Raw genomic sequence first — 27997 nt, forward strand, 5'->3', positions numbered from 1 at the left:
ACTCTTTAAAAAAGTACTTTTGAAACGTACGCGCGATTCTTCTTTCCCCGCTCAGTCTACGTATCCATTTTCTTCTCGAAACGTTTTCGATTCCCATATACAGAGACGTCGAACGTATCTTGTTCATTTTCCAAAGTTTCTCCCTCTCTCTGTTTCTGTCCGCGTGCGCGCGCGCGCACAATTCTCCCTTTCGCCACAACTTTCCTCGTCGTTCTTTCGCGTCGGAAAGCAGGACGTGGGCGAGCTTCGGGCACATCTGCATAATCGTACGTAAATTGCACGGGACATCGCGCTCGGTAATATATTGCGGCCGGGGTTTCGAGGGTCGGAGAGAGCCGGAGAACCGGACGAACGGCAACGTTCCTACGAGAGACACGCGCGACTCGCGCGAAGCGGATTCGCGATGCGCGAGTTTAGCGCGCGCGCGTTTCTGCTAGGTGAGCGTCATATAGTGTACGCGGCGCGACGCAACGGTACACCGACGACCGGTTAATTCGGTTAGTGGATACGGAACGGAAGGCTGTGGACTCTGCGGGGGGAGACCGATACCGCTCCGCACTTTGCCGTCCGCTCAAACATTTATGAAGGGAGGAGTGGTTCGCGTCTCTCTCTTCTTCCTCTTCTACTTTCTACAATATATGCCTCCAGCCATCTCCGACCGATGCGACGGCATACTTTTATTTTCGACGCTGCTTCCTCTCTCCGCAGGTGACACGCTTCGATTAATCACGGTCAATCTCCAGCCTTCCCCATTCACCATATCATCTCCGCATACGTCCGCGGTCGTATTCCTGCTGGCAGATACGCTGTCTGAAATAATGTGACATTCGACTCATTTTTCGCGAAGAATAACGCGGCTTCGCGAACCATCTACTTTGCGCCTCTCGTCTACTTTGCCGGTTGACGGAGCAATGCCGAGAAACTACCCGCGCGATGAAACGTGCGGTAATAGCATCAGTATTATCGTACTACTAGGTACCGGAAGACGGATCGATGTTCCAGTAATCTAGTTGAACGAATGGTTTTCGCAACATTATGTTATCCAACATGGTCAAAGTTACAATACTATCGCGTTGGTAATCAAATGGTGCAAAACAGATACGTGTCGAAGGGTAGCGGTGAGATCTTCGGAGGAGACATTATCGTGGGATCGGGACAACGTTATTGGAATAATTTGTCACAGTCGAAGATGTTGCGTAGTCGGCGGAGATGTAAAAAGTATGCTTTACGACCCCGGAACGGACATTCCCATAAAACGACCTGGGATTTTTTTATGAATTTTTGAATCATCTTTTCGGGGGTATAAGGTTGTCTGGGGCTCAATTTGCGACTTTGGGCGAGTTTTCAACAACTTTCCCGTGGAGCAATTTGGACTCCAGGTAGCTCAAATTGAAGCTGAAAGTGTCTACTTTACGACCCCGGAACGGACATTCCCATAAAACGACCTGGGATTTTTTTATAATTTTTTGAATCATCTTTTCGGGGGTATATGGCTGTCTGGGGCTCATTTTGCGACTTTGGGCGAGTTTTCAACAACTTTCCCGTGGAGCAATTTGGACTCCAGGTAGCTCAAATTGAAGCTGAAAGTGTCTACTTTACGACCCCGGAACGGACATTCCCATAAAACGACCTGGGATTTTTTTATGATTTTTTCAATCAACTTTTCTAGGGTATATGGCTGTCTGGGGCTCAATTTGCGACTTTGGGCGAGTTTTCAACAACTTTCCCGTGGAGCAATTTGGACTCCAGGTAGCTCAAATTGAAGCTGAAAGTGTCTACTTTACGACCCCGGAACGGACATTCCCGTAAAACGACCTGGGATTTTTTTATTAGTTTTTGAATCAACTTTTCGGGGATATATGGCTGTCTGGGGCTCAATTTGCGACTTTGGGCGAGTTTTGAACAACTTTCCCGTGGAGCAATTTGGACTCCAGGTAGCTCAAATTGAAGCTGAAAGTGTCTACTTTACGACCCCGGAACGGACATTCCCATAAAACGACCTGGGATTTTTTTATAATTTTTTGAATCAATTTTTCGGGGATATATGGCTGTCTGGGGCTCATTTTGCGACTTTGGGCGAGTTTTCAACAACTTTCCCGTGGAGCAATTTGGACTCCAGGTAGCTCAAATTGAAGCTGAAAGTGTCTACTTTTGAGTTTGAGTCTTGTTTGAAAGAGTTTGTTTGTCCTGTAGGCAACGGTGATATACAATATTCGCTCATCCGAGTTTAATACGTAATACGTGCGCACGCGGATCGCAAACGCAGTCTGGCGCGACGCGGCACGCGACCGTCGATCGACTGCGACGCGCCACATTATGCTGCGCGCACCTATCTAATAATCCTTTGGGATCCTTCGAACGACAGAGTTTCCACGATGCGGAATTATTTAGAATATCAATGTTATGCGATGCGAGTTATCAGAGTCGGTTGCCCGAATAATTGCTGCTCCTTTCGTTTCGTTGATTTACAGAGAAGAAAATGTAAAGCGTCTTGTTTGTTTTAACACGTTTTTACCGTCATCGCTGGAAATAAATCTTTCGAGACGGTAAAAGTGTACTTGGACCAATCGGCCAAATGTCTCGCAATCGAAGAGATCGACGCAAAATCGGAAGTGCGAACTAGAAATAGAATGAGCGAACGACGAATTTAGCCGAGCCCGAGGGCCATTCGAACCGATCGAGTTCCGGAAATTAAATCGCGCTCGATTTTAACGTTGCTGCTCGTCGAACTTTGCTGCTCACCGAGTTTCAAGTTCCGGCCAACTCGATGAATGGATGCTCGGTCTGCACGGGATTACTCGCGACCGTGTAATTGACTCTAATTCGTACCGAAAACTTGCGACCAACGGCGAGGCTAATTCGATGAAATTTCGCGACAGACTTTAGAGTCCGAACGACTCCGAGCACCATTCGGTAATTTTCCCAAATATTTTTGCGACGATATCTCTCGGAAATGTTATCGGCCTTTCGAGTCGGCTCGAAAATTTGAGAATCGATCGGTGATCCGGCTGGCGCGCGTGCCAATTTTTCTAACCACTTCCGGGACACGCGTTTCGCTTTTGCTTTTGCTTGCTCGCGATTTTCGGCAAGACAATTTACCACGATGATCGTTTACACGACTCGGATCGGAGAATTGTCGTTGTATTTAGCATAGCCGGCGTTTCTCCATTGTACTCGTCCATGCACGTGTAACCGCATAAAACATAACACCTTGAGGTTATCGCCGGTAAATCTTGTTTATCCAACCACCGGCAAGTAAAACGAAACCGAGATATACCTTGTCCACGATCACGTAAGAACGATGTCTTTCTCTCTTTTCCACACTCTCCCTCTCCTCCCTCTCTCCCCTGCGTTTGTTATCGTCTCTCTTTAGGTTAAGATCTTTCCATCGATCTGTTCGAGTCGCGCGTCACAAATTTCAATTCTTTCCGTATTACTATTCTCCCTCGAATCACGATACCAACGATACAAAATGTTTCGTTATCAGCATTACGCTTTGCTCGCGACAACATTATCCTTCCGCTTTTACCCTGGAAATAGAGGACGACTAATTCGTGATAATGCCCGACGTCCGGTCGGCGTTCCCCATTTATACGCGCGTCCGTTCCTCGAAATCTTTCGAATGGCAAGGGCGGGGTAGGGTAGGGTAGGGTGGGGTAAGAAGATGCGAAAGAAGAAGGAAAGAAATGGAAATGAAGCAAAGAAAAGTAGAAAGGGAAGGAAACGGAAGGAGGACGAATCGAGGCGCGTGTACTCATATGTAAGTAGACTAGTAGACGGTTCCTCTCTCGTTCTGCCTGCTGCCCTCCTTGCTCTCTCCCCCTCTTTCTCTTCCCTTCTCTGTGCATGCGTACGCGCGCACTTGTATAGCCCAATATGTATGTAGTCGGGGCAACACATCGTGGATATTGCGGGGAGCAGTGGACGGGCGCGATTTGGATCTCTTTTATCCGCAAAATCGCAATTGTATCCGAGAAAAGAAAGGAAATGGCGAGCGAGATGCGCAGGTTTCCCGCTTTATGTGCCGGAACCGAACGCGCGGCCACCTCGACGGGCATAATTGCCGGTTCCAGGGTGTTCGATTCGTCACGGTCGTCGTGATTTCTTCCGGTTTTCTTGGCAATTTTGATTCCATCGCGCCTCGCGCTCAAGCTACAGTGGGTGTAGAAAGTATTCGTACGGTAGACGATTTCAACAAAAAGTCTTTGGAAGCACAGCATTCGAGTGTTGGCGCGAATAGCCCAAAATGATTTTGCGCAATTTTTTCGGAACCGTGTGCAAGTTGGGCAAGCGTGTAGCCCGCGCGAACGGGCAGGATTCGTTTCGATTCTTGCGAATAATTCGGAAAGCACTCGCGCGAATGGTCCCGCTTTCGTGCGCTTTCGTCGTTTCGTTTTTTGGTTTGCTACGCAATTTGAGCAAGGGATCGGCGCGCATTCAGAGATGTTTTGCCGAATCCGAGAAGAAGACTCGGATTCTCGCGACCTGTCTCGACAACGACACCATTCGTTGCGGCGACACCGACGACGAGACGACGAGACGACGACGCGACGAATGGCTGGAGGCAGAGGCGGGAACGCGCGAGACACGGGCAGAAATAGCTTAATTAAAGTCAAATAGTTATTAAAGCGTGCCGGCTTGTCGCTGGTTGTCACCGGGATCGTTTAAAGTAGCCGGGGGCGGAAACTGCGAAGCTTGCTCGTTACCGCGTTTATTAAGATGGCTCGACGATTAATTTCGAGTTCCGCGAGTTATTCGCGGCAGAAAGACAACAGAATTTCTCGCAGCCGAGGCTCGCGCTTCGGCAATAATTCCTCGCGAATTGCGCGCGTTCGCCTCCGCGTCGCGCTCTCCGTGCTTGCGTCGGTGCGTGTCCGCCCGCTGCGCCAGTCTGCTCCGCTGCCGCCTGCTCGCTCCGGCGCGCGCGAGTGCGCGCTGGCGTTACCTGCGCCGCGATCCTCGACCCACGCGAAACGCTTTTGCCACCCAATATGTACGAGCGAGCCATTGTCTCGGGGATCATTATCGTTGCGCAATGCTGAAATTACGGGCGGATCCTTCGCTTTGTGCGCGATGCAGCGCGCGCGCTCGCGCTGGCGCTCGCGAGCCAGCCGAAGGGAAACGCGTTCTTAAACTGTCCCTCTATCGGCATACGGCAAATTGTTTTTTGCAACGGCTGTATGTAATGTCGTGGCTCGATAGCAGCCATCGTCGGTCTCGGATCGGGCAAACGATCGATCGATCGATCGTCGACTATGTTATATTTTCGCAAGTCGAAGGGAGCCTACTTCCTCCGCGTCGGTCGGTTTATGCCAACGGCGGACAGACGCGGTGGCAACAATATCATCGGAAAAAATGACAGGCTATGCTTTGGCTGGATTCGTTAACGACAAGGAAATCCATCGGCGTTCTCGCCGACTGCCGATCATATCTATGTATACGCGTACGCGCGCTCTCCTTCTAGACGGGGTAAAAGGTAGGCGAGCAATTCCTACGCGGCGAACATCGGCTTAAATCTAGCCGCGAACTACTCGCATCAACATTGCGCCGTCGCAGTCGCCGGGAACAAAAAACATCCTCGCCGCTCCTTTCCTTCGGTCTTTCCATCGATCCGATCCGCGTCGGCCAGCCCACGCGAAACTATCTTCTATTTCGCTGGCGGAGAAGCGGAACAAGGTTCGTCGCACCGCGGTCCGCGACGCTCGACGCTCGACGCTCGACGCTCGATTACGCGCTACTATGTTTCTCCTGTACCGGTGTCTATCGACGAATAGACCGGGGATTTCTGCGCATTTCTTAGACGTAGCCCGTGGAATACCGAACAGATGTAAAGAAACCTCCAATAGGTTGGGACGCCCGTTGCAACGCGCGAAAATTATTTACCAGAGAAAAGGAATCGCGCTTGGTTCTTGCGTCTTGCAATCGTGGCAGTCCATTATCGCGTTGCTTCTCCGATCGAGCGAACAAAGATGGGAAGAAAAGTTCGGGATCGATTTTGCATCGCGACACGCGTATTCGTCTCCAATTCGTTCGTTTCTAATTTTGCGCGGGGACAAAAGGAATAACGTCGACGATCGATCACCGACTAATCCGTGTCTCCCGTTTTTCTAGCTAAATTCGGATCGCTCGATGTGCAAAGCCGAATTGCAAAATGAAAAACGGATCCGAATTAGGTAGAAAATTCTATCGCGTTTGGCGGATCGTTCCCTGAAGGGAGACGAAGCGGATCCTTCCCCTGAAATATGCCAATCGATTTCGGGGATGGTTGGCATCTCGAGGAACCACCGCGCGCGCGTTTGGCTAAATTTAACGGTGACAAAATAGACCGCGGATTCGACGCGCTTATCCGATCAAAATCTGCGATCTCGTCTTCGACTCGCTGAACCGATTCAAAGAAGAAACGCGCGTTCCATTCCATTCACTATTCCTTACCAACGAATCGAACAACACGCAATCCGCGTTTGTTTTTTTTTTTTTAATAAACGAGCTCGGCGAGTCGAACGCGTAACGCGATAGCATCTTGAAGTTGTTTCGTTGTTTTCGCCGTTTTCAATTTCGTCCGTATTCGGTATTTCTGCTAAATGCATTAAATCCGCAGTCTACTTGGAACCGAGGATAACGATAACAACGATGCTTTCCAACGATGTTCGAGGACATTCGTCGAGTTACGGGCTGTCCTAATTACCTGATTCAATTGCCGCGACCAAATTATTAGCCGTTTCCGGGCCAGTCGACGGAATCGTGACACCCGTTACATGTAACGTATCCTCGGCTCGGCTCGGCTCGGCTCGACTCGACGCGGCGTCGCGTTCAAACCAAACACGCGAAATCGAGCCCGCGCGAGTCGACAACCGATCAATTACGATTTCTCTTCAACCCCGTCATCGGTTTACCGACCCCCGTTTCTCTCTTCTCTCTTCTCTCTTACGGCCGATCAAACCCGATAAGCATCTCCGATCTCCATTGTGTAAATAATGGTAGTCCGCGTCGATGTTATTAGATGGGACGATACGGAACGAAGCGCGAAACATTTAACTCGATCACTCGAAAGTACGGAAATCGCTTTTCACCTTGGTACACACTGTACACTGTATACTGTACACTGTGCACCGTATACCAACACAGACAGAATTACGATACGATGCGCGTGTACTGTTTAGCGGGGATTTGTCTCGCAAGCGTCGGAAATAGCTTACGAAGAAATTCTCTAATCTGGAGTAAGACGTGTACGCGCGACGTTTTAACAGCTAGTTTAAATACAACCGTTCCAGATTGATCCAATCGATCTACGCGTACGGCTCCTAAACCCTTTAACCCGTATCATAGTATTCGAACAGGAATACTACAAGTTGGTCGAATAAAAATTTCTTTCTCATCCAGTCTTACGATTAGCTTTTTCTCACCTGCTGCAGCGGCAAGTTTGTCGAGTTTGGATAGAATCATCGTTCGCGTACAACCTAGTAATCTTGCTTCGAATAGAAAGGAATTCGTGTCGACTAATTTTATAATAGGTATACGAGTAAATTGTACGAATTGTAAATAGATTGAATAATTTGTCGCAGATAACGAGTTATTCTTATTCGAATCAAATATTCGATCGAAAAGATGAATTCGTTCGAATAATTATTTTAGATAAATATTTATTCGACTAATGGCCGACTCTGGTAAGCAAGGACCAGAGAACGGTAATCGGTAATCGGTAATCGGTAATAGGTAAGCAGTAAGCGATAAGCAGCGAGCAGCGAGCATGCGGTAAGCAGCAAACGGCAACCACTTTGAGCCGATGGTGAGTCACCGTACGACATTTGACCCCCACCAGTAGACCAGTTACCTTACTAAGTAAGTACGTGGTGCATCGCAGAGGTTCTCATATTCGCGTCCATTCTCGAAAGGGTACGAATTCTACAAACTTTGGCTGGAAAGCTTTTACCAACGGAACTGCCGAAGTCATTTCGAATTTTCGCGCACCCATCTCATCTGGGAGATGCTGTAGAACCAGAAGTTAGAAACAGGAAATGTTCGGCTATAAGATACGCGACGCTGCACGTATCGAAGATAATGGATTTCAAAGGACCCGCGATTACCAACTGGATGAAATGTTATGTTTAAAGCTATCCAAATCCTGGATAGCCTGGCGAGGCTTCGGCTTCCATCGTGCATAGGCAATGAAATTTCAATCTGTTTCTGAAAGGTGTTCCACGTTTGGCGTATATCGTAGCAGCGTCGTCGAGGTAGGTTGGTTCCATGTTCGAATTAAGAAAGAATCATTGCCGAGAACGAAACTTTAAAAGCAGCAAACTTTGAACTTGTTGCGTGTTCTTTGATCGCGAAAGCTACTTTTTCGTTCGTTGGCGCGCGCGCGCGCACACACAGGAGACGCGATTCAATTTTCGAGAAAGGACAACAGCGGTGGGCAGACTCGCGCCACCCGAGTACGGAAATCTATTCGAAATCCCTTATCTTTCGAATTATTTTCCTCCCGCTTTACGCGTAAGAGGATAACGTTCCGTGCCGGTGGGTATTATGTAATCGTATTAAACGCGACAGCGCACGTATGCTTGCCACTGGAGAGGAGAGGATCATCGGTGGAGGCACGGTAGGGGAACGGGAGGGGAACGGGAGGGAAACGGGAGGGAAACGGGAGGGAAACGGGAGAGGATCGAGAGGGCAGCAGAAGCAGCCGGTCGAGTATTTCGAAGCCGCCGCCGTCGCCGCTGCCTGCCGCTTACCCTACCATTTTCACCAAGTGGATTCTAATTACGAGCAAAGCTGATACATGCCTTTCTCTGCTTTTACTCGACCCGCCCTTTGCTTTTCATCTTGGCGTTCCTTTTCCATTCCTTCGTCTTCACTCTGCTCGATTTCCTCGCGAGCAGAACCGAATCTCTTGTTCCGTTTGCTACATTTTCTTCGAACCTGCTCGTCTTCGCGCGTCGCAAATGTCGGCTCGACGAACGGACGACCGAGCCTACAATTTTCCTCGATCTTTTTCCTCCTCTCTTTATAACCTTCTCCACCTAGCCTCTTCTCGTTTCGAAGAGGAAAGAAATCTAATTTAACCCGTGCACCGGCTACGACGAAATATCTCGTTGAAAATTTGTCGATGTCTAACGCGGTCTAGCGCGTTACGTTTCTCGGCGTCGCTCCTACGGAAGCTCGAGTTGTCGCACTTGCGATCGTTTGAACAATCGCGACGAGATCGCGTCGCGGGCAGGGACCGTTCGGCTCCGCCGATCAGACATCCGTCGTTAACGTCCAGTCGATGTACGGAAACTGTACCGATAACGATGCATAATATTGTATCTGGTGGGGCCGCTCGCGCACCGCTGTGGCGTCGCGACGTCGCGATAAATCATCGGGGAGAGACGCTCTCCGTCGCGTATCGTATCTCATCCCTCTAGAATCCCATTTATTTTCGTTGAACCAATCGGGTTTCGAGCCCAGTCAGAAAATAGGAATATGGGACGGCCCTGACCGGGGCTACCGACCGACCGAAAGATTTATTCGCGAGTTTGTCCGTTTCCACTTGCTCGCGCTCTCTCTCTCTCTCTCTCTCTCTCTCTCTCTCTCTCTCTCTCTCTCTCGCGACACTCTCTCCTACGACCGGTGGACGACGAGGCAGTAGCAGGGGCCAGGGGCCAGGGGCAGCAAACAGCGAGCGAGAGGACACGTCGCGTAAGGCGGGGGTGCTCGCAGGTTGAACGTCCGCCGCATCGAATATAAATAGCAGACGGCGACGTTCCTCCACCGCGTCTCTCTTCGCACCCTTTCGCTTCTTCGTCCACTTCTTCCTCTTTTCTCTTCTCTATCTTTTTCTCTTCCTCCTCGTCATTTTCTATTCTTCAAACTCCTCGATCGCCACCACCATCAACGCCGTAGCCATCGTGGTTGCTATCGTGTTGCTCGCTTCTCGTTTACTCGTTGCTCGTTTCGAAATGCGATTAAGATAGTGGACCCGTTTACTGCGAACCGACCAATTGTTGCGCCTTTGGTTTATTTTTGGCCAGGATTTCAGGGATTGCTGGAACCAACGAGAATTTATAGGAAGCTGGATAGGAAGATGTCCGCCGCGCCGTAATCTGCCAGTTGGCTAGTTTGCCGGCAGCGTTGCTCTCGCCGAAGAAAGAAGGACGAACGTCGAAAGCGCGGATACCTCGAACGAGTTGTGCAGTCGCGAAGCGAAGCACGATCTTCTTTAAACGGACATTTTCATCGAAAGTTTCGTGGCGTGGTGGCAGCTTTTCGTTGATCGAATCATGCTACGAGCGATTCGAGTTAAGAGAACGAGCCGGCGAATCGGTTAAATTATGCACTCGAGCGATCGGTTCGTGAGTCGAGCGGCGCTTACGGTTTACGGTCAGTCGGTCGGCCAACTACCTGGTCTGGTCGACAAGTGGTAAGTCGCGCAGCGGCTTTCGATTGTCAACATATCTCTCTCTCTTTCTCTCTCTCTCTCTCTCTCTCTCACACACACACACACACACACACACATAATAAGCAAGCAAGCAGGTTAACAGACAGGAAGAACCGATGAGAAAAGATCATTTTCCGTTCCGTTTCTCTTCGTCTATTCTGGCTTCGACTCGATCGTGTCTGAACTCTGCTGCGACTATGGCTCGGCGTGAGGCGAGGCGAGGCGAGGCGAGGCGAGGCGAGACGACGGGCGCAACAGATTACGGTGCTCAACTCCACCGTAAGCAGTTTCGCAGCTCACCTTCCAAAGCTTAACGTTCCTTCCTCTCGTCTCCTCTCGTACGATAGGATCATGATCGTAGCTGTAACCTTTGTCTTTTCCTGTGAAATAGCTTCCGCCTCGTCGCAGCTGCTTCGTTCGTTTCGCGTTCGTTTCGCGATCGGTGCATCGATCGAATCGACGCGCCTGCGGCGCATCGCGTACGTATACGCACGGGGAAACGTTCCACGTTGGTCTAAAAGCAAGGTTCGAAGCAACGAGGAGTATTTTATCGGCAAAGATCGTTGCCGCGTCGTTTCGCCAATCGAAGGACAAATAATCTTGTTAAAATCCGTGCGACGGTGGCGTCGAGCGCGCGGCACGGTGCATTTCCCCGGTCGGCTCGCGTCTACGTCGTCGTCGCGGCGTGTACAGGTTGTAAGTGGGAATGCGGAATGAACGAAGAAGAAAGGAGAGGCGGAAGAGATGCGGCCGAGGGACGAGGAATGGCGAGAGGAGAGAGTGGAGAGAAGAGAGTAGAGAGTAGGTAGTAGAGAGTAGAGAGGAAAGAGGTAGAGCCGAGGGGTGAGAGGAACGGGAGGCTGCCGGTTCAGCTGCATTAATTAAACTAGCGGAGGACAATGAGCCTGTCTACCGGCTCGCTTGCCTCGCTGTGTAATTCACGCCTCTCACGGGAGAGCCACCCTTCGACTTTGCTTTCCAGTTTGAACCTTCCTATGGATAATTACCTACGCCCTTTACCTCGCTCCACCTCGTCTTGCCACACCTCGCATATTCCTCCCCCGCCGCTCCTCATTCTCTCCCTCTCCCTCTCCCTCTCCCTCCTTTTACCCTTTCAATTCCTTTTTCCGCAATTTCCTCGCTTTTCGAGGCACGCGTAGCGCTTCCGAGCGTACAGCTCTACACGGCGACGTCGAGCTCGTCGCAATGGTTCATTTAACGGCAACAATCTCCGAGATCCAAGCACCGCTGATCTTTCGTGCGCAGAGATTAACTGTGCGAGGACCGTCTGCGAGCCTTTATCCTTCGCACGGTTATTTGCGCGCTACTCGATCGTTTCGCGCGCGTTGTTCGAAAAATGAGAAGCTGCCGTCGTTCTTGTTCTCGTTCTCGTTTCAAGAAGAATCCGATATATTCGTCAACTTTTCCCTTCCTCGCGCAACGACACCGCCTCGCGACACGGATCTTCCGCGAACATTTCGAACCGATATGGTCGTACGTTAGCCGAACGAATTTCTATGGCTGCCGTTGTCCAACAGTTCGACGATATAAATACTGGTAGGTGGCATTTGCCCGAGCCGAACGAGTCGCGTCCTAACCGTTCGGCGTCGGAACGGCCGACAGAAATTGACCTTACACGGGCGATCGTAATCTATCCGAGAAACGATGAAGGACGGAGGAATAGCGCCGCGGGACCACGGATCGCTAGATTTTCTACGGTTGCGACCGAAACTGTCTCCTCCGTCGTCGCATCTCCTACGCGGCGCGGCCTCTTGTACAGGGGAGTAGCGTCTCACGAGGATCATTTAACCGAGATAATTGCCAAACATTGTTTACCTTGTTAGCCGCTAGAAACCGGCTCGTAAACTTGCGCGAGTTAATAAGCGGAGGCAGGCAGAGGCAGGCAGGGAGGCAGGCAGGCAGGCAGGCAGGCAGGCGGCAAGCAGGCAGGCAAGCAGCAGGTCGGAGGAATCGAGCAAGCTCGAGTGCGAAACCGTGTGTAAATTAGCGTCTTCAATTTGTAACCATTCGCTTGACTTTACTCCGCAGTTTCGAGAGTACTATCGAAAGACGAGTGCCGGGTTAGAACGAGATAGATAGATGGCACGGATGCGCTGAAATTGCGGTCGAATTTCAAACTCCGCGTCTAATAATTCCTCCCCGACAACCAGTTTTTCTTTCTCCCTTTCTTTTTCAGTTTCTCTTTCTTCCTTTCGTTTCTCTCGACTTCCGAGTCTCCTCTCGCTATTATTCTTTCGCTATTCGTTCCGTCTACCGTGGTACGCTGCAGTGTAGAATTGCCGAGTCGACGTACCAAGTACGATACCGTTAAACAACGCGTTCCGGCACTCATAGATACGAAAATAAAATATTAAAAACTAATTTACTCTTGCAAAGATCTTTCTGCGAACACGCATGCCTTAGAGTCGAACGAGAAGTCGAAGCGATTCGATCGACGAATTTCCTTCGTGAAATGGGTAGAATCGGGGATTACTAATCCACGACCCCTTCGACTAATAAGCTAAAAAGAGATGGTCCCAACGATGAGAACGGATCACGGATTACGGATTACGATTCCCGAGTGCCATGGAGTCTGCCCAGAAAACCCGTTTAAGCACGTTCTTCGTCCACATTTTCCTATTTCGCGACGGATTCGACTTTGCGACGACGCTCGTTCCCCGTTTCCTTAGCACAATCGTTGGTTAGGGCGCGGATCGCACCCTCGCGTAATTGCTGCCAGCGACAGGCAGCAGTCCATGTACCGGCGACGACGACGACGACTCTCTCTCTCTCTCCCCCCCCCCCCCCCTCTCTTTGCTCGTTCTTCTCTTATTCTTCCCTACTCGCTTTCCTTTTTCTTTGGAACTGGTTTCTCTGACCGCGCGCTGGCTACATTCGCTTATGTCCGAGACAACGCGCGCTGCCGCTCGCATGCACTATTACGCCCGGTCTTATCGTTTATCGTCTTATGCAAATGGGATTAACGGTACATCCACGCGCTCACCCTTTACCACCGATATCGACTGATAAATAAGCAGTTTTGTATGCTTCCTTCCTTCCTTCCTTTCTTTCTTCCATTGCCTTTCCGTCTGCTGACCCATTGCACTGGGTAGTACGTTTAACCAATTACGTGGCCGAGCATGCACGGAACCGAATTCAAGGACCGTGGACGTTAATGTGCCCTCTTTATCCAACGATTCCACGATTGCTATTTTTTTAATATCTTTCCAAGTTGCCGGTTGCCCTGCCGACAAAAGAGGAAGCGATAAATTGTCGCAGGAAGTCCCCAATATTGGAACGCTGTTCGGTACCGGAGAAACCGTTTGCTCGTCTAGACTAGTTTAGATCGTTGCGCGCTAGATCGATGAACGATCGCGTCGATCCGAAACCACCGTATCTGCCGGTTCGTTCTGTAGAACGGCGATCCGAATCAGCGGCGATAGGTGTCGGTATTCTTTTTGCCGAGGCTTTTTCTTCCGATGATGCATCGACACCGGCAGAGTCGAACCCGGTTCGAACCCGAGAAGAATGGAGGAAGGAGACTACGCGGGAAAAGGAACGAAAAAAGGAAAGAAACCGGTTGTTGCCTTTCCAGCAGCTGTCTTCCGAGCTAATCTCGAGAAAGATCGAGCAGCCGAAGAAGAAGGATAGGGAAAAGGAGAAGGAGAAGCGAAGAAGAGCGATATCTTGTCACGGCTCGACTCGACTCGACTCGACTCGACTCGGCTCGGCTCGGCTCGGCTCGGCTCGGCTCGGTACGGTTCAACGTCGAACGCTTGGCTTCCCGTTTCTGAAAACGGTGGAGGGCTTTTTCGGGCAGCTTCCTCCGTTACCCTCGCTCGCTTCCTTACCAGCCTCGGATTTTGTTGCAGCTGCGTTTCGTGTCTCTTGTAAGAGGACACCGCGAACAACCTTTCCACGATCCGAAAGGAATCGGCTGTTGCGACGAGGCGTTTCGCAAAAACCGGCATCCTAGGGGATCGTCTGTCCGGTGTCGCGGAGTGCGGAGAGTCGAACAGTCGGTTAGGTGACGCGCAAAAGTTCGTAGGCTGCCTGTCTTGGGTTCGGATAAAGCGAATCCTCTCCGCGTTGGAAAAGAAACGCGCGCGTTGGGAAGTTCCGTACAATCGCTGATTCGAGTTCGCCGTTTCCAGCACCGGTTTCCGCGAACCATCGACTATAATACGGTTAATGGTTTTCTGCTCGAACGACGAGTCGAGCACGCCTCTTTCCTTATTCTCGAGAAGCATTCAATTATTGACTCGGATTCGAAGCCAACGCATTAGCATACCGTGAATAATTCATGCCCGAACGGTTAATCCGGCAATATGTAAATTAATCCCGCTAATTGCGGCCAACAATACGAACGTTGCGACGCGGAATCGCCGAACGATTTATGTACATATTTCGTCGCGGGGCGGCTTTAACGAGGCAACGCGACAAATTCGTGGTCCGTAGCGATCGAAAGGAGGGAGCGAACGTAGCGGATAGAAATATAGACACCGATATCGTAGTTACGCGTAGACGGTGCTCACAGAAAATGGACTTGTCGTCCCGAGTTATTTAATCGACACGACAACTGCTCCACGAACGATTTAAGAAGCTGCGGACGTGCGCGTTCGGGCACCGACCGACTCGATCCGAGCCGTCTCGATGATTCAATGGCTGAGCGACGCCGCGAGCCACGCATCGAGATTCGCGGAGTCAACGAGGCGAAAATATTTCTATAGGAGACGAGACCACGTGGAAGCAATGCCAGAGAAGCGCGCGTACGCGTATAGGTTTTCGCGAACGCGTCGTCGTCGGCCGTTGCTCCACGCTCCATAGCACCGCGCGGCTCCTTTCTTCGCATCGGAGGTAATTGGAAGTAATTAGGATCATCGGATGCTCGTCGCGACGAGGTACAATCGCGCGGGTGCAACGACGAAACGGAGCTCGCGGATTATCGAAAAACGCTCGATCGTCGATCGTTTCAACCGAATTTATCCACTCGCGGTCTCGTAGTCTCGCGGTCTCGTAGTCTCGCGGTCTCGTAGTCTCGCGGTCTCGTAGTCTCGCGGCACGCGGACGTTGCATCCCACGATACAGCCGAGAGCGTAGCTATACATATACATAACCTGACGGCAATGAGCGCGCGAGAGTCGCGGGACGTTCCTTTCGAACCAACGATTCGGGAATGAGCGAGTCTCCGAGCGCGAACCGTTCCCGACGCGCTTAATCTTCGAATCTCTGGAAATGTGGGTCGCGTTCGAAAGAAAAGCAAACGAAGGGGAAGGGGCGGGGCAGAGGCTAAAGATGAATTCGGTTGGGGGGCTACGGGAGGACAAAGGTTCGGCGAATAAAACCGAGGAAAAGCGTAAACGGATGTCGCGTAGCGCGCGCGCGCGCGTTCGCGCGACTCGTCGAGAAAGAAAGACGCGCACGGTGCTCGGGGACGCATAATTAATCCTCTGTTAATTCCCGCTACCCTTTTCACCGTAAATTGCTTCAGCGAATTATTTCGTTCTAATTTAGCTCGAACGAAAAGCATAACGATACAGTGGCGCGAGTAAATTACTCGCGGGTCGACGCTAATCGCTCTTGCGCGCCAGCAAATCTCGCGTTAAAAGAGCGCGGTGTCATTGCGCGAGTGCGCTCGTCCTCCCATTCCTGTTTCTTTTCTCTTTACGCAACGACGACGGTAACCGACTGCGACTGCGACTGCGACTGCGACAGCAGCGCAGAGTGCTATTCGCTTCGTCATTAACGGTAAAAGAAGAAACAAAGAAACGGAGAAGAGTCGGCTTGGAAAATAAAAGAATAATGTCGCCGTCGCCGTCGCTGGTAACGCGCCGCTGGCACCGCTGCTGCCACCGTGGTAGCGCGACCGCTGTCAGACTGCGAAGCAATCCGCCGAGCAAAGAGCTTTCCTCTATAATGGCAATCCGTTTTCACGATCCTTACATCCGCCACAGTTTTCCGTAGCGCCGCTTCCTTGCCGCCGTTAAACAACAATCGACGATTCAACGAACTCGTGCGAGGACGTTGCGAAATAGGCTAATCTCGTTTCTCCTCGGACGCTGCATTGGTTCGGTTGCGAAGAACGAGGAACCGAGTACCCTCATCGTTATCGTTACTATTTATTGGTATTAATTGCCAGCATTATGCAATCGACGATTCAAGGTTTTCGTGGAAGCGGTAAAAGGAACATGGACGCGTTACCACCGAGCGTGCGTGAAACTGCCGTGACGCTACTTATCGCTATACTTCGATCGATAGAAATTAATGCGACCAACCGGAAGGGAAACCGTGATCCACCATCCCGATGAAACGACGAACGGATAAAGAAAGCAACGTGGTTGCCGCATCGGTCCGTTTCGCTCGAAAAGGCATCGGTGGTTCGTCGAATTAACGACGAATTAACAACGAATGCTGGTCGTCGTCTCGCGTCTCTCTCGACTCTCGTCCCCGTCTCTCTCGACTCTCGACTCTCGACTCTCGACTCTCGACTCTCGCCTTATCGAATCGCGCGAGAAACGGAAGAGTTTCGGTGCAATTAGGAGAATATCGTCGAGTCGAACGAGACTGACGTCTGTTTTCCCCGCTTTTACATGCGCCGTTCCGAGCGAAACGTGGGCAGAGGGGGTCGCGGGAGAACGGAAAAAATGAAGGATACGCAGCACGAGAAGAGCCGTAAAAACTGGAGAATTCAACTGGCAAGCGGGGAAGGTTAATTTCCTGCAGCACCCGATAGAAAAAAGCTTGCTTCGAGGCCACAGGTGCATCCATTCACCGCACGACAGTAATTAATCTCTCCGGCCGTTTCTCTCCGCGTTTCTCTTCCCGTTTTTCCCTGCCTTTTATCCCCCGCGTTCTCCACCCCTCGGTTTTGTTTCGCCCCTCGAAAAAGAAATAAAAGATCGAGCCCAATTCGCGCCTCGTTTCCACGCATCCATCCACTTGTGCGCGGTCACGCGAGACTCGCCGGTGATTCCGCCCCTCGCGCGCTCCCCCGGAAACGCCGAGCGAAAGCAGAATCGGAAGCAGGAGCAGCAGCGAGAGAAGAAGCGGCAACGCGAAACCGAGGAAGAGACGGCTGGCGAACATTGCTCGCCGGATAAAACAGAGCCAGTCGCCGCGATCGGGCAGGGGACAAATAATAAATAGGTGCACTCGAACGTTTCCACGGGAATACACCTCGAGTTCGAGGGCCGGCCGGCTGCTGGTTGGGGTAGGTCGAGAGACCGGGCTGCAGTCGCGCGCGCGCTCGGCCTTCGGATCGCGTCGTTCGACTCGCGACGACGGGGGAACGAAACGGCGAGGAGGCTATGTCCCCGCCGCACGCCTCTTTCACGTCTTTCACCTCCTTTACCTCCTTTACCTCTTTTACGTTCTTTTCTCCTCGCCCCTTTTCCAAGCTTCCATCTCACGGGTTTCACAATCGACCGAGAGACACTTGTCCCTCGGTCGTCGGTAACATCCGCGTTTTCTATTCGATCGTCGAGATCGTTTCATCGAGAAGGCAAAGGATCCGCTGCGAGATACCGTCGCGTTTCTCCTAGGATTTTAACTGCCCAACATTTCGGCTTCGAGAATCGGCGTCTGAAACTTGTGTTGTCCGAGTATTACATCCTTGGGCTGCTCGATAGTTGGACGATGAGAGTCGTTGAAGTGTCAGGATCCGCTACCGCCGAACCAGCTCTATGTCGCCGTTACATTGTTCGGTTTGGCGTACAAGGGAATCGAGATCGACCCTTTTAACGAGCAAGATAAAAACAGTAGAAATTATTTTATTCGATGGTTCCATCGGTTGGTACGATGAGAAAACCAATGGAACCTACGCGACGTTCAGACGCGACGACGTCGAATCGGCAGCATAGCGTCGGGACGAGGCAGAGAGTAGCAGCGGTAGCGTAGGCGGCGAAGGGGACGGAGAGACGGACGGGGGCAAGGGTAGGCGGGGGCGAGGCAGAAGGGTACAGCTGGCGCAGTATGGACGGATATTATAATTTTGATACCTTTGCGAGAGGAATTAAATTACCATTCTCGACGTACAGCGACGCTGATACTAATACTACAGGCATATTGTAGTTTTAATGTAATATAATTAAATCTATGTTTAACCCACATAAAGGGTATTCTCGTTGGAAAATACTCGGGAAAATGATTATCCCGAGTGCATCGCGCAACCATCCAGTCGCGTCTTTGACTTCGCGTTACGCTGTCCCTTTACGTTTTATACGAACAATTCAGAGTTCTAATCGGTCCAAGCCTCGGCCCGCGTTCTCTCGACGTTATCGATCATCGGACCGTCGCGCATCGACGACGAAACCGTTTAAGATTCCGTCGAGCGAGAGAAAACGTCCCAACGAAAAATTCGATTCGGACGCTAAGGGAAAGCTCGAAGGGAAACGGAAGCTCGACTCGACTCGACTCGACTCGACTCGACTCGACTAGGTGTAGTGTGTACGCGGGAACGCGTTATCGCGGCACGCGCGTGCCCGTGTTTTAATTCACTCGAGTCACGTTCGAAGGTGAATGGGGTGTCGCGGGAACAAGAATTCGACGGTGACGACGCATAGGCCGGGAAAACTGCGCGCGGACGAGTCAATGTCGCCAAAGGATCGCCGAGGGCGGACCGTCGCGTCGCCTCGGCCTGCCTCGGGTCGCCTCGCGTCGCAACGTCGCGTCGTCGGTGTGTTTGTAGGTACGTGTTATAGCGTGCGGCACGGACAACGTAGGGACAAGAGAGGCGATATATAATGTTCCGCGATATTAAACGGGACGCATTCCACCGAAGCCACCCTCTGGTCTCTGCTATGAATGCTCCTACGACCCCCGTCTCCTGTCTCGCCCTTCCACCTACCACCAGTTCCACCCACCACCTTCCACCTTCCACCTTCCGCTTTCCTCCTCCTGCTTTCCTCGCTCTCCGCTCCTCGGCGTCCTTCGTTCTCCATCCCGCATCTTCCGTCTCTCCGTCTCTCCGTCTCTCGCAGCGTCCACCGAACCCCCCCGCGATCCAGCCACGGGGACGCGGGTATAGGACGCGGGTGTAGGCCACGGGAACGGGAACTGGCGCGCGAGCACACCAACACGAGAGCTCGGAACGGGCTGCCGCCGCCGGCTGAGCCGGTAGAGCCGGGCCTGCTCGACCGGAGCCGGCTACCCTCGAACGGTTATACGGCAAATTTACAGCTTAGCCGGAACCACCGCTATCCGCGAACACGCCATTTACTGCACCCTCGGGGCTGTGAATCGGATACGCTCCACGTACGGCGCGTTTCCTCGAGGATAAAGCCGCTGCGAACGATTTACCGATGTCACCCTCGCGGATACGCGTTCAGCGTATTCGTGCCGCGCCGATTTTTAAACGAGATACTCGACGCGTCCTTCATCGACGCCAACGATTCAATTTCGAAACTGTATCAGTTTATAGATCTTTACGACTTGGAGCGCCGCATGTATTCCTCTTTTCAGAAAATTACGGAATTCCGCGTGTTCCGTAGCCGAGACTCGATGCCGCGTACGCGCGTTACGTTTCGCGGCGCCCCGATAGATGCGGCTCCTCGCGTCGCGACGCGTAATATTTTCTGGATGGACGATGCGAGTAGATGAAACGAATAGAATCGCGAGTGGAAAATTAGAGGCAACAATGCCGGAGAAGAAGAGCAAGTTTCGCATTGCTGTCTCCGCCTCTCGCAAGTCCGCGTCCCCCTCTAGCAAATGTTTGGAAACGTTTCGGTCCGAGTTAAAAGGAGACAAGAAATTTAGTTATGCCGGGACAAGCTGGCCAGGTGGACGAGGAGGACGTTCCGGTCTCTCCTATGACCGAGAGTAGCCACGGCGACATTCCAAAATGCTTTCTCCCTCCTCCGCGTTTCGCGGCGGGTTCCTGCGCCCTATCACGGCTGACCCGGCCATTTCCTATCCTTCATCCGCGCGTTTCCATCCCTCCGCTGAGCAACCCCCGTCGAGCGTCGAGCGTCGACCGGCGAGCGTCGACCGGCGACCGGCGAACGGGGCGAGCAGCGAGCAGCGAGCAACGAGCAACGAGCGGCGAGCACGCCGAATGCAGCTATGCGTCATCCGCCATGATCTATGCATTCTGCCTGGCTAGCATTACACGCGAGCGAGCTATCGAGTGCTCGAACACCGGCGACACACGGCTGCGGAGAATGCTCGCGCGCGTATAAGCAAACAGGCATAGACGGTATGTATATCCAGTTTGGCTAACCGGAACGAGACGCGTGTACGTTATCCGATGGTTGTTGCTCGAGTGGTTGGTAGCCGCGTCGCCGGTAGTCGATCGCTGGTCGTCGGTTGCCGTTGCCGATGGCCATCGGCGACCAGCGAACAGCGAGCGCACGCGCGCGCCTAGCTCTGCTGGCCTCGCTCGCCTCTCTATTAAAGCTGCCGCTCATTTTCGCCAGCTAACCCGTTGCGCGTCTCGGGGTTCGCACCTCGTGCCTCGCGAAGCACGACGAAACCCCTCGAAACGCGAGGTTCCATCCTCGAACTGTTTGCGCGGGGCGACGCCTCGTTCGTCGACAACGATCGAAATCTTTAGCGACTTAGTCACGGGGTACGAAAATTTCCGCACGACATACCCGACGCGTATTTTGTTCATTTTTCTTTTTTAAATACAACCTCGAGACAATTCGTATTCTTTCATTTCGGTTAATTTTTTAATAAATACAAGGCGCAGCAATCTGTCTCGCCCTTACCTCTTTCCTGCCCCTGCTGCCCCATTCCGTATTCGGTACATGTACGTTTCGAGGAGGAGAATAGCCGCGGCTATGGGATCCCCGTAAACGGAAGAAAGCGATGTTCCGTTTTTGGATCGAAAGATTTCGCGAAACGCGTCAGAATTTTTGCCGGTTTCTCGCGGTTGCTCCCGATTTCTCCCGCTTTTGGGGGTTTGTTCCCGCGCGAGAGGTCCGGTATCGCGGTCGAAGTCGAGGGGAAGGAGGCTCTTCCGGGGGCTCGACGTACACACTCCACCCCCGGTAGGCGGAGTGTACCGCCTACGACTAACCCCCACCGCCGACTGCGGCACTGATACGCGATATCAGCGAACACTTGTTGCTCCAGCGTATAGAGATTCTGTCCTGGCCGCGCCAACGAGCGCACTGTGCCGCGCGCTTCGCGCCGCACCGCTACGTTCGACCGCGATTTTTCACGCGCTGATTTTTCCACCTCCCTCCCTTCTGCATTGCGGGCTCGCACACACGGGCACACGCGGTCGCACGCGCCAGCCTAAACGCGACGAACGGGCACACGCGAGCCATCCTGCTCTCTCTCTCTCTCTCTCTCTCTCTCTCTCTCTCTCTCGCTCGCGTGCGAGCGAGCGCGCTTCCATTTCATCTCCTTTGGCCATTCGTTTCGTCAACAATTTTCAGCTGGATTAAATGATCGACTGCATCGCGCCCGGCTGTATTCGAATTTGAAGACGCGAAGGAACAAATTGGTCGATCCAATGGATCGGATCCGTTTCCGCGTCAGCGACGTTTTCGAAAGCGTTCGCACGCGTCTTCGAACGTGATCAATGGATGCGAGAACGTTGAAACGACCAGAGAAGCGAACAACAATAAACTTGCCGTCGATCGACCCAACTGCGAATTACCTCGACGACGAATTTGGTCAGCGAACGATACGCGCGTTGGGAAACGATGTCGCCTCTTGTTTCTCGAAACGAGGAAAATTCCATTCGCGCACAGGTGCTGACCGAAATCGTTGAAAATACGTTCGATTGTTGCAGGCAGTGCGGTGGCTGCAGCCGACACCATTTCCGCGCCGTGGACTCCAGCGAGTTCCGGGCCGCCGCCCGACGCGAACGGCTCCGGCTCGGATACCAAGAATCTCGACGTTGGTGAAATTAGCGATGTAAGTTACAACCATTCACAGCTTCTGCGATCTTCGATCGACTCTGTTTCTTTCGTTGGCCGAGTCGAACGTTCCGCGGTTTCCTTCCTCTTTTTTTCTACGCGAGGAATCAATCCTCGGACGACGGACGACGGACGACGGACGACGTACTCGTCGCCTGCGGATACTACTGCGGCCGTTCCGTCGATCCCGACGCGATTCGTTTCAGTCTCGTTGCCAAGAATCGAACAGTCGATCGATCGCGCGAGACCGATTTACGGTAGGAGGTACTGGGTGAAAACGAACCGGCAACCGCGGCGCGGTGCGGCGCGGCCGTCTCGCTCGCGGCGGCCGGAAGGAAATTCGTTGAAACCGAAAAAGAACGACGTTTACGATTCGAACGAAATTGATTCCGGTCGGCGAATCGAGCGATCGACGAATTGCCGCGTTCCCATATTTTTCAGGACGAGAAGGACTTGTCGGCAGCGGACGCGGAGGGTGTGTGGTCGCCGGATATCGAGCAGAGCTTCCAGGAAGCCCTCACTATATATCCACCATGCGGCCGACGCAAAATCATCCTGTCCGACGAAGGGAAGATGTACGGTGAGTCGAACAATTTCCTGGCAAATCTCTTTTCGATGTCTCCCCCGAGGATAAAACCACCGGCAGCCACTGGATCTCGAAATATAATTGCTAGGGATGTTACGCGCGAGCGAGATTTCCGTCGACGTCGGGAACAATTTTTAAGCGGCTTATTCGCGAATAAAATTCAGATAGGTTTACTCGGACTACGACTAACGCGTCGATCCGCGCGCGAAGCGATTTCTTCGGATAACCATCTCGAATTCGTTCGGAGAACAAGTATAAATAAATCGGAAGACCGTTCCCGAATATCTTGCCACGGGTCCGCGCGCAATTCGCAAGCGTCGCAGCCGCGCGTAGCTTCCGCGCGGAAGCAAGCGCCCAGAGGGTTCTTTGGGAGCAGCGGGCGAGCGGCGTCGGTCGTTCGGAGCTACGCGACGCGCAGCGGGGGTACGCGTCGCGTCGGTGGAAACGTCCGGACGGGCATCGTTATTGCTCGATGCCGAGGTCGGTATACGTGACCGAGCAGATATTGCCTGTTACGAGACCACGGGCACCGCCGTAGTCACCGCCGTAGTCGCCGCCGTAGTCACCGCCGTTAACCGGCCGGCACGAGCTCTCCGACCCGAGGCAATAACGCCACGCTTCGAAAGATACCCCCTCGATCGAGATCTTTGCCGAGTATAGTTTAGCGCTTTCCATCGCTTCCATCGTTCGCGATACGGTTCTCGCGTATCGAACTCCGTATTGCTCGAGTAAAATATGGTAATTGCAACGATCCGCTTCGCGGTCTCGATCGGATTCAAAATTATCGAATTAAATATTATCGAAGCGTCCAACGAATAGAAGGGTTGCGCGAACGATTACAAACCAGGCATTCTTTCGAAGTTGCGAAACTTTTTGTCGCGCGCGCGCGCGCGTAAAGAACCGAAATCGCAGTATCGATGGGTTAGCCCGGTAAAAGAATAGAGGAACGCGTGTACGCGCACATGTCACGCGGGCGTAGCAGGAAAGCCGAAACTCGGCAGAAATAAAGCAAGTTGGCGCCCGATAACCTTTCGAACGGAATCTCGTTCCTAGAACGCGTCTCTCTTCGGACGATCGGTCTTTCGCGGAGAAATCACGGGGTACGGGGCGTCGACGTTCCGATCGAAAAAGAAGAGCGAACCGTCCGTGAAGAGGCGTCGGGGCAGGGGGGAAGGGTTCGCGCACGGACGTACCAGCAGTGCCAAGGGACGAAGCAGCAGGAGGAGACGCGGCAAGAGGTACCTCGAACGAGGTAAATTGCCCCGAGATATTTAATCCTGGGGAAAGGCCGAGGGATCCTTTATTGGCTGTTCGAGTGAGCAACGGGCAAGATAAGTTTCCCCTAGGATCGATAGCCAATCGCGTTAAGCGATTTTCGCGCCTCGTTATCCTCTATTTCCAATCGGTGGACGCCGACGTTGCTGCCTGCTGTCGATGTCTCCGTCGCCGTCTCCGTCGCCGTCGCTATCGCTATCGTCTTTGTCCTCGTCGTTGACAAGAAAACACCAACGAATGTCGGTGAAGCGAAGCTTACAATGTCCGAGTAAACAAAAGTCAGGTAGATACGCCAATGTGGGAGTAAAATAAAGCGCAACGATAAAGCAAAAGTTTTAATGAAATATTATAGAAAGCGAGTCGACTCGAGATCCGATTCGAATCGCTGTCGGACGCGCATCCGCCCCTACGAAATTTCTCGCGCGTAACTACAATTAGGGAACAGCGCAGAGTTTCCAGAACGCGGAGATCGTTCGAGCCTTTGAGAAAACGCGCAAGAAATGCTAGAATTCTACCATATATTCCGATCCTCCCGATAAACTAACCGCATTCATGGCGATTCGATCGACTCGCTCGACGAAAAAGCATCGCGATCGCATTCGATGCGGCGGAAACAGAATCGACGAATGGGCGAATTGGATATCGCGCGTGCTACTCTGTCGGGTTCGTTTCTAAATTGTCGCAATTAACCAATTTCGAGTCGTTTGTCAGGGGATAGCTCTGTAACGCGAAACATCTCTGTTGGGCGGCGGACGCCATCGGGTTCCAGTCCCTGTCCAAACACGAAATCCATCGATGTGGCGTTTCGCTCGACGTCACGGTGCATCTTGTTCTCTGGACAACGCATCCCCGCGTTGTCGACGGTAACGTCTCGGGTCGCGCCGCGTACGGTACGTCGGTACGTTTTCTACTCCGTCGCCGTGCGCCTTCTTTGAACGCGAAGGCAAAAATGTACGAAAACATGGCAGACAACTTGCACGGCATGGGGGAGGGGGACACCACGAATGTGTAGTGTGGTACTAGGTTCTCCAAGGGGTGGAGAAGGAAGGCAGTGTCCAGTTATTGACCGGCGTGGCGCGACGCGACGCGACGCGACTCGACGCGACGACGCTTTCCCTTTCGCGATTCAAACGAATCCGAGAAATTGTAAAACCTTCGACAGCCATCGTCGGGGCAAGAGACACCGATTTACAAGAATCGGAACTCTCGAACGAACGCGACCATCGCGCGTCGTCGACTCAACTTTACCTTTCGCCTGCTCCTCTTTTCACTTGTGCCTCTACTTCTGTCCACCGCACCGTGGCAATCCGTACAGTCGCACCGAGCCTCGAAAATACGGCGAGTCGAGAATTTGCGATAGTCTGTTACCGAGTTTTCGTCGAGTGCCTGCTCGCCGTGAACGTGCGTCGCCGGAAGTCGAGAATCTTGAGATTTAAAGAGGTTCGAGGAAGCGTTCTTCCAGCAATTTCGGTCCGTCTTTCGTCGTTTCGGGAGGCAATGGCCAGCCAGCGGCGATTCCCCGGGGAAGCGTTCCCTAGGTTCCGTCGGATCTTCTCGGTGCCGGACAACGATCGCAGAGCGACTTCTTTCCTCGATATCCGATCCAATAATCCGATGCCGCGACGTCGTCGAAGCGTGAAATTATGAGCATTGACGCGACGACACGGTACCGTCGGTTCTTCCGGTTGGTTCGGATGCGTCGTTCGAGTTCAAGGAACGCGGAACAAGTAGCGAAACTACGACGACGACGACGACGACGCGATCGCAAAGACGAAACAACTATCCGCAAAGGATCGTAAACGCAAGAGGTCGATCCTCCTCCAACTTGCCGCGGGTTTCGAACGTTCGAACGCGCTCTCTGGTTGGGACGAGGTGCCCGCCGCTCGCTGCGGCCGCGGTCACGTAAAGGATTATCGACGAAATCGTTGACGATCCTAAAATCCTAAAATCCTTCCATCGATTCGATATTTTCCTCCTTTTCTTCGGAAAACATTGATATATCGGTGAACGGTGGCGTCCACGGCAAACCGTAATAAAAATAATAGCGACACGTTGCGACATGGCGGTGACCGGAATATTCACTGCGCGGGCCTTCGGTAGTAGTGGACAGTTGATATCTGGTAGCTGGTAGCTGGTAGCTGGTAGCTGGTAGCTGGTAGCTGGTAGTTGGTAGCGGGTAGTTGGTAGCGGATGGCAGATAGCAAGCAGCGGACGGCGGGAACGGATAACGGTAGCAGGCGTCGGGCAAGGACGTTGGACCACGGGTCGCCTTCTCGACGGGCAGCTATTATACGCTCGAGTTTAATTAAACTCCGTGAGATGTCAAAGGACTCGGCCATGCCGGCAAGACGGACAATGCGGACGCAGATTATTACATCCCTCCTCGTCCTGTCCTCTCTTCTTCTCGTCCGCGCGTTTGCGCGTTTCACCCGGATCGTCTGCCCGGATATTCTCTCCGTCTTGACTCGTTCGTTGCTTCCTGCTGAAACGAATACGCGTTTCCACGCAAATACTTTGAATCTTCGCTTTCATCGCTCCTATACCCTTCGATCAAAAATTGTTTGAAAACTGTCGCAATCCGTGGACCGAGAGAAGGATGTCGATCGGTCGTTATCGTTTATCTCGAACGCGATAACTCGTGTCGTTTCTACGAGTTTTCACCGACGATTCGCGCGCGGGTCTCGGCGTTTCGAGGCCACATCGGCCCCGATCCATCCAAGTCCGTGACAAACGATGACGGCGAAACTGTTTCTTTTCCTCAATTTCCTTTTGCTAAACATTTCGAATCAGTCGCGGGCCCACGAGTGGAATTTTCTGTCCGCGACTCTCGATGAAAGTAGCTTTACCGTGAATTTTGCTCGGTAACTACGACAACGGCAGGTGTGCAGCGACCGAACCAAAGATATCATCGGCACCGGCAACGCCGTCATTGGATTCTCGGCGAAATAGAAACGAAAGAAATGGGGTGCGGCGAGCTGGAGTCGGGAGTGGAGAATTTCGTTTCTGCCAAGAAAGCAGCCAGGTATTTTAATTAGCGCAACTACGTTGTTTCATATTTGTACAATCTCGAGCAGCCAGCTTTGACGTTCCACGAGGTAATGAATATTAATTCGTGGTAGTTGTCTGGCACCCTTGGCCTTACATCCTCGGAAGCCGGTGGATGGGCCGCCGCCTTGTATCTCCTTTCGGAGGTAAGCCAGCTCGCGAGCTTTCCTCGTCCCGTTTCTTCGAGCTCCGACCCCGTCCTTTATCTTCTCTCTCTCTCTCTCTCTCTCTCTCTCTCTCTCTCTGTTTCTGCTCTTTCGCCTTCTACCCTCCCGCTCCTCCTCGACCGTTTCTCAACCTCGCGTCACCCTCCGTTCGGCCAGCTCGCCGTACCCGCGCACCGATTCAGGTTGCCGCGTACTTTGCAGTCGCGAGCTTTCCGCTTATCCGTCCGCCGCTCTCGGTAGCGTGGACCATGGAGCAGTATACGGAGGAAATCGTTTCGTTCGCGCATCGCATCCAGAGTAGAACTTTTCTTCTGGACACGCTTGCGAGACGCGTGTGGGAGCGGCGACTGGAAAGAGAGTTGAAACGATAATCTACCATCCATCAAACGACTATCGACATCGTTGTCGTCGCTATTATTCGTTCAACGACCGCTCGTTAAAATGCGACGCGATCGTTTTTCATTGATAGATGACCAACGGTTTCTTCTCCAATCGTTTCGACGAATCGCGAACGTGAACATGTAATTCTTTGAAATCTTTTAATGCTTCGCGATCGATTCCCGAATGAAATTCGCTAGAACGTGTTTATTAGGGTTGCCGCGCGCGGTGTACGGTACACGGTACACGGTACACGGTACACGGT

General features: G+C 52.4%; 1 protein-coding gene across 13 annotated transcripts in view; it reads left to right on the plus strand.

Annotated features, from left to right (window-relative positions):
- Nucleotides 1–27997, plus strand: part of Scalloped (TEA domain transcription factor 1 homolog scalloped) — an 89515-nt gene that overhangs the window by 43425 nt on the left and 18093 nt on the right. For all 13 annotated transcript variants that reach the window (XM_078184154.1, XM_078184109.1, XM_078184072.1 and 10 more), the window contains 2 exons: nucleotides 22155–22279; nucleotides 22723–22861. In XM_078184154.1, coding sequence (XP_078040280.1) covers nucleotides 22155–22279; nucleotides 22723–22861 — 264 coding nt within the window. The remainder of the gene's footprint in view (nucleotides 1–22154; nucleotides 22280–22722; nucleotides 22862–27997) is intronic.

The sequence above is a fragment of the Augochlora pura genome, chromosome 1 (genome assembly GCF_028453695.1).
Source record: "Augochlora pura isolate Apur16 chromosome 1, APUR_v2.2.1, whole genome shotgun sequence".
Taxonomy (NCBI): Eukaryota; Metazoa; Arthropoda; class Insecta; order Hymenoptera; family Halictidae; genus Augochlora; species Augochlora pura.